Genomic DNA, 10,911 nt, shown 5'->3' on the forward strand with positions numbered 1-10,911 from the left:
GGAGCCTGTGCTCCGCAACGGGAGAGGCCACAACAGTGAGAGGCCCGTGTACCGCAAAAAAAAAAAAAAAAAAAAAAAAAAAAAAAAAAAACAAGAGCAAAAAATATATATTTGTAAAAGAAATGTCACTGCAAGTATTTGCCATTTATCAAGTAACTATCTGCTAATTGTACTAGATCTCTGCCTCTCTGAATTATTTGCCCGTCATAGCCTCCATATAGGTCCATAAACATAACTGGTGTTACACAGCATCAGCCAATGTGGGTGTAGTGAAAAGCACATGGGTTTCAGATGATCTGGGTTCAATACTAAGCTATACTGCTTAAGTAACTATTGATATATAGTTAATTTCAGTTAAATAGTATAACATCCACTAGATTCTATGCCCTTACGTTTCAGTGAGACTGGTGATTACACATTCTCTCCTTATCAGATACAATGAATTGGTTTAAGTTAAAAATATGAAAGCATTACACAAGTGTTCATCATTATTAGAGTTGATATGGCATCTCAGTGTCATCATCCCTTTATCCTGTGGCTGTTAGTTTCTTTCACACGCAATTCTGTCCATTTAACATTCTAAATATTTCTTAAATCTCTGCTTTCATCTTCATCCCTACTACCGCCTCACTAAGGCAGGACCTCATGCTCTGTTTACAGCCTCCTCCCTTTTTATGCCACTTAAAGCCATTTTGTAACAAAGATGCCACAATGATGAATCCCAAAACACAATCAGACCATGCTATATTCCTATCCAACATCCTAAAGTGATTCCCTGTTAACTACAAAGTGAAGTTCAAGCAATAAAAGGGCATTCATAGCCTACCCTAATCTTACACCTGAACTACTTCTCCAGACTCATCTCTCACCACTTCCACCCTCAACATTTCTAGACACTAACTTAATGCTCTGCTCATTAAGAATTCCCTTCTCCCCTTCACCAGGTGACTATCTCCTACTTAACTGTTACGAATTAACTTGAGAACTTTCCAAGGCATGGCTAATAGGCCTAGAAGGCATTCTCACACGCAAACTAATTTCCATGTTATAATACACCTATTTATTTATGTGTCTATCTTTCTGGCTAAAATGTGAGTTCTTAATGATGGAGACCTTTTTTTTTCTTTGTCCTTCTAGCACCCAGGCTAATGCCTAGCACATATTAGGAACATTTGTTGAATATATATTGTTGTTTCAACCTGAACCACATATGGGCCAAAAATCTCTACACAACACCAAGAAGCCAGAAATTGAAAATCATCAAATTAAAACAAAAATAAGCTGGAATAGCCACATGACAAAGACCAAAATAATATTATTCCAAAAGTTAATCCACCATTCCTATGTTTCAAAGGCAATCTCATTACACCTAAATATTTCAAAGAGATACTTTGAAAAAATCAACTGCTTCCATTCATCATATCTAAATAAAATCACATGGCAATTATTAATGGTAATTGTGAGAAATATTTTATAAACTTTAATTTGAATGGTAATATCCATTTTGATAAAAATTTAAAGGAAAGATTGAAAATAATGTCACATGGGCCACATTGAGGAAAAACATATTTTTAAGTGAAGTGAAGATTGAAGGGTCCTGGGAACTAAGCCAAAAACTAAATATGTAGCAACTACAGTGAAACATTAACCCTCAAACAATAATTACCTTCCTACTGCAGTTATTACTTGAAAGATTATTCTTTCAGGGATTGATTCAGAATATTTTACCATATTAAGTAAAAGGCAGCTGGATCACAGATACTAAGAGAAAAAGAGAAAACCAAAAAGAAAAAAAAATCTATGATACATGTTTTTAAGTTATGTATTTCCCTCCATTAGAGTTCTAGGTTTGTTTCTGTTCTCATCTATTAATAATTTTGAACATATCTATACCCAGATTTGGGTTTTCTTGGTCTTTCTTTTTTCATATAACTAGTCCCTTAATGCTTCCTCCTGAGTCTTATTTTCCAAGCTCTTAATCAACATTTCCACTTTCTTCTGGGCTCTAATGTTACCAGTTGTCCTTTAAAAATGTGGCCATCTGCAAGTAGCAAATAAATAACTCCTAAACTCTTTTCATGCAATAGATTTCTTCTTTAGATTGGTTAATATGATTCCCAGCTAGTCCAGTAAGTGACTTTGCATAATAATAAGCAATTTGTAAATGGCCTAGTCCAGTTCAGCTATTCTTTTTAAGCATTTCTATTCACTGTTAAGTTTTAAAAATGCTTTATAATCATTTTTGCTTGATTTTCTTCATAATAAAATTGTGAAATAGGTCAATATTAAACTCACTGGAATCTAAGTTTCTCAGAGATACTACATAATTTAGGCTTTTATATTCCTCCAAGGTAAAACAGAGGCTAGCCTCAAAAATATTGGAAGAAAGAATTGGTAATAGTGTCACTTTATAAATTTGCACAGAATTGATGAAACATTCCTAAGGACTTGAAAAGATAGCACTGAACAGATGAGTTTGCTAAACCTTTACATGAAGGTCACCTGGACAGCCTTGCGGCACTCTGTGTTTAGAGTTGGATTGCAAGAAGAATTCCTGAAGCAAAATTCCAGATACAGTCTCCTTCACAATAAAAATGATTCAGCTTTCCTACCCAGCCTCTACAACTAACATCAATCCAATTTCCCACTAACTCTGCTAATTCTTCCTCTGTCATGGGTTTTGAACCCTACTCTAAGCCTTAACTCTCCTAAACATCCTCCAAGTTTAGACCTATGTCACTTCACCTAAGGATTACTCCATTTAACCACTTACATCAATTTTGAAATGCCCTGTATTCTGGCTTCTAAAATATCCCCTCTTCTTATCTGGCTGCCTTCATTTTCTTTTGGGGTTCTTTTTTCCCTACAAACTCCTTCTATGCCACTTGTTCCTGATGGGTTTACATTCTGCAGGATGATATATTTTGAGCTCCTCTCTCCTTAGTCTATGTAATTCTGAGGTGATCTTATCAACCATAACAGCTTCAAGCAGCACTTCTCTGAAATCTTTCAAATGTCTCTCTCTCCAACCTGGATGTTTCTTCTAATCTGAAGCATATGTCCCCAATACCTATTAAACATCTCTAATGGGTACTGTATAAATACCATAAACTTTATATGTCAAACCACCTTCCTTCAAATGTTTCTCATTTTGAATCTTAGTAAATGTAATCACCATCCACTCAGGAAACCAGACCCTAAATCCTGGAGTCTTACTAAAATGTTCTCTGCTTCACTTTCCACATTCAGTAAAACTTTATTTCTCCAAAATATTTGAGAAACTACTATGTACCAGATATTAAGCCATGTGCTAGACATACCGCAGTGAGCAAGGTAGACATCATTCTTATACTCATAGAATTTACATCCTAATGGAATGTATAGAGGTAAAGAGGCCATTCATATGGTAATCTATGTGAAAGACATTCTCAAGAGTTTGGCAATATACAACCTATGGAGCTGTATATGGTAGTCCTGCAGACACAGTGTCAAAAGAACAAAAGTATCTTGTTCATTATTACTTTTTTTACTATGCCTCTGCATTATAATTTTCCTGGACTGCCACAATAACTCTCTAACTATTTTCTGTCTTTTTCTCCTGGTCCCTATTGTATTCATCCACTACAACGTTGCCAGAATAATCTTTCTAAAATTCCAAGCTGACCACAACCTTATCATGCTAAACACTACCTATAGGATACAATCCAAAGTCCTTAAACTGGCCTACAAAACCTTCATGATAGAGCCTCTTTATCCTCCATTCCTCCACACGTTCTCCACTGCGGCCATGCTAAGCTCCTTGCCAATCTCCATGCTCAGAGTACTCTCTCACTGTTCTAGGCCTTGAAACATGCTCTACCATAAATAATCCTCCCCATCTGAATCACTTCTTGCCCTTCACACTTATCCCTGGCATCAATCTCTATAAAGTCTTCCTTAAGATTCATCATGGTCCTATGGGTGGCCCACCTCTGCTCTCTCATGTCACCCTGCCATATGCCCAACATATTACTTATGGAATCAGATTATAATTACAAGTTTGCTTCTCTTTCCTGATAGACTATAAGTTTTTGAGAGTCAGGGACCCCGCTTTGCTCATTTTCATATTTTTGCTTTCTCTAACAGTGCCTTGCATGTAGGAGTTCCTCGATAAATACTTGGTGAATAAATTAATTGGTGGCAAATAGTCTACCTTGCATAATGATTTTGGGTTTTTCCTCGTATACCATGTTATGAAGTCATACCTATCTCGGAATGGACAGTAGTTTCCTAGTCTAGGAGGCCAACTCACCCTTCCTGTCTCCATTCCAGGTCCTTCACAGTGTCTAATAAGAGAATCCTTCCGAAAAATGGCAGTCTTACAATTCCTTCAAAGTACAAGACTCACTTCCTGAAGGAAGCCCTCTTCATTACTTCAACAGAAATAGTATATTCTTCTTCAGAACTCTCCATGTTTTAACACAGGAATAGATATTTGCCTACGTTTTTGCTAAGAAACTTTTCTATGTATATGTGTAATAGGGAAGAACAAATCTGACTCCATACTGGATCTGTTTATTTTACTTTAACCTTCGTGTTCTATTGTTTTGGCTACAAGTTAAAAATGTTGCCTACAGCCTGAAATATACAGGATGGCCCATTCTCAAGGCTATGACGTTTAAAGGTATAACACTTTTCCATTCATATAGAGATAAAAAGTTGCACAACAGAGAATAACATTTATGACCGGACCTGCCTGGACAGCTACAAGAACAAAGGATTCCCACACCAAGAAGTCTGCACCGACCAACCACACACCCTCCCCTTTTAGTATAAAAGAAGTCTGAATTCTAACTTGGATAAGATGGTTCTTTGGGACACTAATCCACCATCTTCTTGGTCTGCTGGCTTTCTGAACAAAGTCGCTACTCCTTACCCCAACACCTCAACTTATTGGACTGTCCTGCGGTGAGCAGTATGAGATTGCACTTGGTAACGTATGTACTCTCACCACGAATGTATTAAGAGCCATATGAATAAAGACTCTTCTGTCTTTGAGTTGTCTCTATTATCTACCCATTGCTGTAAGTGTGACAGATATTTAATATATCCTTTTTGAAAAAATTCCCTCTGGATTCTGGTCCCAACATGCTGCCACAACTATTCTTAAAAATTCAATTATTTTCTATTTCATCTGATTTGATTTCTTAGCAGTGTCTATCAAAGCTGACTGCTCTCTTTCTTGAAAGATGGACTTTGCTTAGCTTTCCTACACTATGCCCTTCTGATTTGTCTTTTGTCTCTCTGGCTACTTCTCAGTCAGCTGTGGAAGCTGTTCTTTAACCGAACCATTAAACCTTCTTCCTCAGAGGTGTCTCCTTCTCCCCGGGGGCCACTTCCTATCTTACTCTTCACAGCTCAATCAATCTGTGCTTTTTATAGCCCCATTTTGAAAGAGGTAGGAAAGTAACTTCATTCTGTCTAATGTATGGAAGAATGTGTTTTAATGAGCATAGTTTCTATGGTAATATTGAACAAGGGGGGAAAGAAGAGAAGAGCAAACCATTGGATGATTTTAGAAAAAAATTTCTGCAGATATATAGCATTAAAGGGACATTTTGTGATTAAGTTTTATAAAGACAGGATTATGTGGAGGGCACGGAAACTTAAGGGTTATTTTGTTCTGTAAAATGTAACGTGGTGATTCAGATCATGTTAGTGAATATAAAATCACCTGTGTTTGTATGATCTGGCTTTAAACCACCAAAGAGAGTACTGTGCATTTACCACTGCAAAAGTTGTAACAGCCTTCCTCAGGCAGAAGTGCTTAAGAGTCTGATAATGTCTAGTAACTTACTTAAAAGACGATAAAACAACACACCCTCAGGCAAGCAAGCGGATTTAAATAGAGCCAATTTAGAAAGCGTAGTGCTTTAGCAAATTCAGAAATTAATCCAGATTAAGACATTTTGCTTTCAGGATCTATTTCAAAAGACCATTCTACAGCTCTAACTTAGAAGTGGGAGTTGGGGAGGGAGTGAAAATGTATATGCTATAAAAATTCTCATGCATTCAAAAGTATACCTTCAAAAATTATACAGCAAAGTCATCAGCATGAATTATTTCAAAATGATAGATACATAGCTTAATTTTTTAAAGAATAAATCCATTGGGAATGGGGAAGACTGTAATTTATTCTGATATAAAGAATCCAGAAATTTAGATAATATATCTGAAACACATTTCTGTCTTTTGTATAATACAGTTTATGCTAAATGGTTTGTTCCAGGAGTTATTTAATCTATATGTTTCATCCGGAAAACTGACACATTTCTCCTATGTACATGAAGTAAGTTACTGACTGAAGTCCACAGGTCTCTAAAGCAAACTTAAGAATTTATTTGAAATTTTATTGCTACATACACCTATCCAATCAAGGAGAAACTAGTGATTTTTTATAGTTCAAAATTGTGTTCTGAGAGCTAAACTTTCACATCTGAGTTCAACAAACTCCCAAAGACAGATCCATAAGATTATATAAGTGAGACACATTAAATCAAGTGATTCCATACATAAAAACCCACCACTTTGCCTAAGGAAGGATGCATTTCGTTCACTGTTATTCCTGAAATTTATTCTGTTTATATAACATGAACACACAGTATCTATGATTATAAATTTCTTGCTAACCCATTGTTGGGATTTGTTTAAAATATTTTTAGTGACGATAATCTTTATCTCTTGTATAAATAAGTATTTCTTTGTGACCTTCATGAACTTAAAAGAACTTAAAAGTTCTTTGAAAATCGTAACATGACCTTACCTTGCTTCCATTTTCTCTCGCTTCTTGTTCCATCTTGAGGTCAGAAATTAGCAGATTCTTATATTTGTTTTTTCCATTACTGCTGTGGTCATCTATTCTGTATTCTGAAGTCAGCTGTGCTGAGAGGGGACTGTCACTCAGGTTCAGTGGCTGCTCGTCCTGCTCCAGCCCAGTTTTGCCATCACCGTTAGAGTCGCCCATCTCCCTGCAGTGTGTTCCCCCTGAAGCAATTGAACTATGCCCCAGAGTCTCATTGCCATTAAAGCTCTCTGCAGCAGAATCATCTGTTGGAAAGAAACATTTATATTTTGATTTTATTGATATGCTAATCAGTTTCTACTTCAACTAGCATTTTTTTTTTTTGGTACAAGACATAAAAGGAAATTTTATAATGATAACAGGATAAATTTATCAAGAGGTATAACAATATTCATAAACAATACCCATAAAAATGTGCTATGATTTTGATTGGGATTGAGAACTTACAACTTGACAATATTGAATCTTCCTCGTCATAAACATGGAAGATGTCTATTTACTTAGTTCTTCTTTGATTTTGTTCATCAGAGTTTTGTAGTTTTCCTCATATATATCTCATACATATTTTGTTAAATTTATACCTAAGTATTTCATTTTGGCATGCTAATGTAGATGATACTGTGGGGTTTTTTGTTTTAAACATCTTTATTGGAGTATAATTGCTTTACAATGGTGTGTTAGTTTCTGCTTTATAACAAAGTGAATCAGCTATACATATACATATGTCCCCATATCCCCTCCCTCTTGAGTCTCCCTCCCTCCCACCCTCTCTATCCCACCCCTCTAGGTGGTCACAAAGCACTGAGCTGATCTCCCTGTGCTATGGGGCTGCTTCCCATAGCTATCTATTTTACATTTGGTTGTGTATATATGTCCATGCCACTCTCTCACTTTGTCCCAGCTTACCCTTCCCCCTCCCCGTATCCTCAAGTCCATTCTCTAGAGAATAGACTCAACTAGCATTTATTGAGCTCCAATTGTGTGCTTGGCATTGTGCTACCTAATTTGACATATAATGTGTAGTTTATCCTTAGCAATAAACTTGTGAAGTAGCCATTGTTATTTTTAATCTAGTAGGCAAATTTAAGCACAAGAAGTGAAGTAAAATAATTAGAAAATAAAATAATAAGATGAAACAAAGGAAACAGTTCAATCTCAAATGCAATCTCAGAGAAAAGTAAATTAAAAAAAAAAAAGAGAGAGAACAAGATATTTGCCAATTATTTTGCAAGTAGTTTTTGTTTTTCCAGGGAGAACAACCAGATTTGGTGAAAATTCTCTGATGAAAGCATCTTCCACCTTGCTAGTGGGGTATATATTGGTACAAGCTATGGGTGTTTAATATGCATCTGAAACATTAAAAGTGCTCAGAAACTTTGCTCCAGTCATTATGAAGACTATTAAGCCTAAGGAGTTTAATCATTGCATGCATCTCTGTGCAGGTAAAAAGACAGTTATATCAGTGTTGTTTATAATACAAGATTTAGAAATGATATAAATTATCAAAAATAAAAATTTGGCTTAACTTATATTGGAACGTTTAGATTATGGAATTAATCAATATTCCATTTTAAATACACAAGAAAATGTGAGTCACGAGGCACTGAATGGAGAAAACTAGCTACAGACAGGTGTGGTCAATAAGATCCCGATTTTGTAAAAAGAAAACACATAAACGCAAGAACAAAAAGACTGAAAAGTTGTAGTCCAAAACGTGAATACTGATGTCCTCTTAACAGTGTGGCACTGGATTTTCTAATATTCTCTATTATCTACTCTATGTATAATTTATAATGTATTATAAAATGTATCATTTATAATATATAATTAAATGTATATATAATTTTTCTATAACAAAAATGGAAAAACTGTAGAAAAAAGGGAAAAAGGAGAAGCAGAATTAGGAAAACTTTTCTGGCTTTAAAATACATAATAAGCTTGTTTAGAAGAAAATATATCAATAACAATGTACTCAGAGTGAGAAATAAAATTTACCTAAAGAATAAAATTCTGTTTCTCTTAATTTCCTCTTTACATTTATGGTAAGAATTTACTATTAATTTTAAAGGATTATGATGGACAAAAGTATTAAACTGTTTCCTTTAGGGCAGGGCTATTGATGAAACCATGTAAATATCAGTGAGCAAGAATAATAATATTCAGTGATTTTTTGTGACATTTTTGTTTGATTTCTGCTATTCTCAAATATGCTTTCCTTTTGTAAGGTGCAATGAAATATTTGATGCCTTCTAATCAATTAAATTCATGGAAATAATGTTTACATTCGGAAGGAGTAGTACAGCTCACTTCTTCATTCATTTATTCAACAAACGTTTACTGAGTGCCTATTTTTGGCCAAAAGGGGGTTAAATATTTGGCCAATAGAGACCTCTGCAGCTTCAATGAGTCAATGAGTTCACAGATAATTTAAAGAGACAGAAAAATAAACATGCAACTGAACTACAGAGTAAGAAAGGAACAAGGAATCCAGAACAAGGCATAAAGGCATCAGAGAAGGTTTCTAAAGAAGGTGGCTGAATTCCAAAGCTTTAAACAGGTGAAGAGTTGGGGAACAGCAGTCCCCACCTAGACATTGGCAGGTGCAAAGTCACAGAGGCAAGAATATGCAGGGCACATGAGGAATAAGAGTAGAGAGCTGAGTGCAGAAGAGAGACAGAAGAAAGGAAAACCTAAAAAGGGAGGAAGATAAGTGTTTTGTGTATCAAAGAGCTTGGATTTTACCTTGAGAGTCAACAGAAGTAATTTTAATTTACTGTGGGAAGTGATGTGAAAAAAATATGCTTTAAAGAGATTACACTGTCTTGGATGAGAATAGTATGAAGGTGACAAAATGGAAGATGGGGAGACCAGTTAGGAGATGTAGAAGCCATCTAAGTCATCATTGCTGAAAGCTCAAACTAAAACAGCAGCAGTGCAGAATGAGTGGATGACTAAAAAAAATCTTAAGAATAGAAAAGATATCAAAAACAAACTTATGGTTACCAGAGGGGAATCATAGGGGTCAAGGATAAGTCAGGAGATGGGGATTAAGATACACACGCTACTATACATAAAATAGGTAACCAACAAGGACCTACTGTATAGCACAAGGGAACTCTACTCAATATTCTGTAATAACCTAAATGGGAAAAGAATCTGAAAAAAATGAATATATGTATATGTATAACTGAAACACTTTGCTGTACACCTGAAACTAACACAACCTTGTAAATCAACTATACTACAATAAAAGTGAAAAAAAAAAAAAAAGAACAGTTAAGATTGTTAATAGATAGACAAGGGTCCAGAACAAAGCCCAGGTTCCTTGCTCTAGTAAAAAATGAAAACAAAGGGCATTCAGTGTAATTTTCAGCAAAACAGTATTTTTAAACAATTTTGTGAACCTATTTTGTGAGAAAATTAAAATGTGTTCACAGCGCAAGATTCTACTTTTAAATTACTCTGTTTATGTACCCGTTCAAGAAAAGATCTCATTTGGAGAGAAGACAAGAGAATTTAGGAAACTGGCCATAAGAAATATGACGTAGCAGTTTCCACGGCTATTAATTTGAGAAACTGATAACATTCTTTTAACAAGGAAATATCAAGGTTTGAAAAACAAAATTAGGGGAAAAACGTATGAGTAATTTGGAATTTTATGGACTTTTTTTATGCTAAGTCATATGGTTATGCTAAAGTATGAAAGGTCATTTCTGATTATTTCTTTCCAAGAAAATCCAAAGAAGAGTATAATGGACACATTTAAGTCCAATTATTTAATTCATGAAGAAAACTGTGATTTAACATTTGTGTACTAGAATCCTTTAAAAAATAATAAAAGTTTCATGTAAGAAATTTTTATCAATATGTTAAAAAAAATATAACGCTAAAGATACATTTAAAAACTAAATCTAGGGCTTCCCTGGTGGCGCAGTGGTTGAGAGTCCGCCTGCCAATGCAGGGGACGAGGGTTCGTGCCCCGGTCCAGGAAGATCCCACATGCCGCGGAGCGGCTGGGCCCGTGGGCCATGGCTGCTGGGCCTGCGCGTCCGGAGCCTGTGCTCCACAAC

At 35.4% G+C, this 10,911-nt stretch overlaps 1 protein-coding gene across 3 annotated transcripts in view; it reads right to left on the reverse strand.

The window, feature by feature from the left end:
- Positions 1–10,911, reverse strand: part of NOL4 (nucleolar protein 4) — a 393,075-nt gene that overhangs the window by 164,437 nt on the left and 217,727 nt on the right. For all 3 annotated transcript variants that reach the window (XM_024120911.2, XM_024120909.1, XM_024120913.2), the window contains one exon: positions 6,803–7,086. In XM_024120911.2, coding sequence (XP_023976679.1) covers positions 6,803–7,086 — 284 coding nt within the window. The remainder of the gene's footprint in view (positions 1–6,802; positions 7,087–10,911) is intronic.

The sequence above is a fragment of the Physeter macrocephalus genome, chromosome 19 (assembly GCF_002837175.3).
Source record: "Physeter macrocephalus isolate SW-GA chromosome 19, ASM283717v5, whole genome shotgun sequence".
NCBI classification, from domain to species: domain Eukaryota; kingdom Metazoa; phylum Chordata; class Mammalia; order Artiodactyla; family Physeteridae; genus Physeter; species Physeter macrocephalus.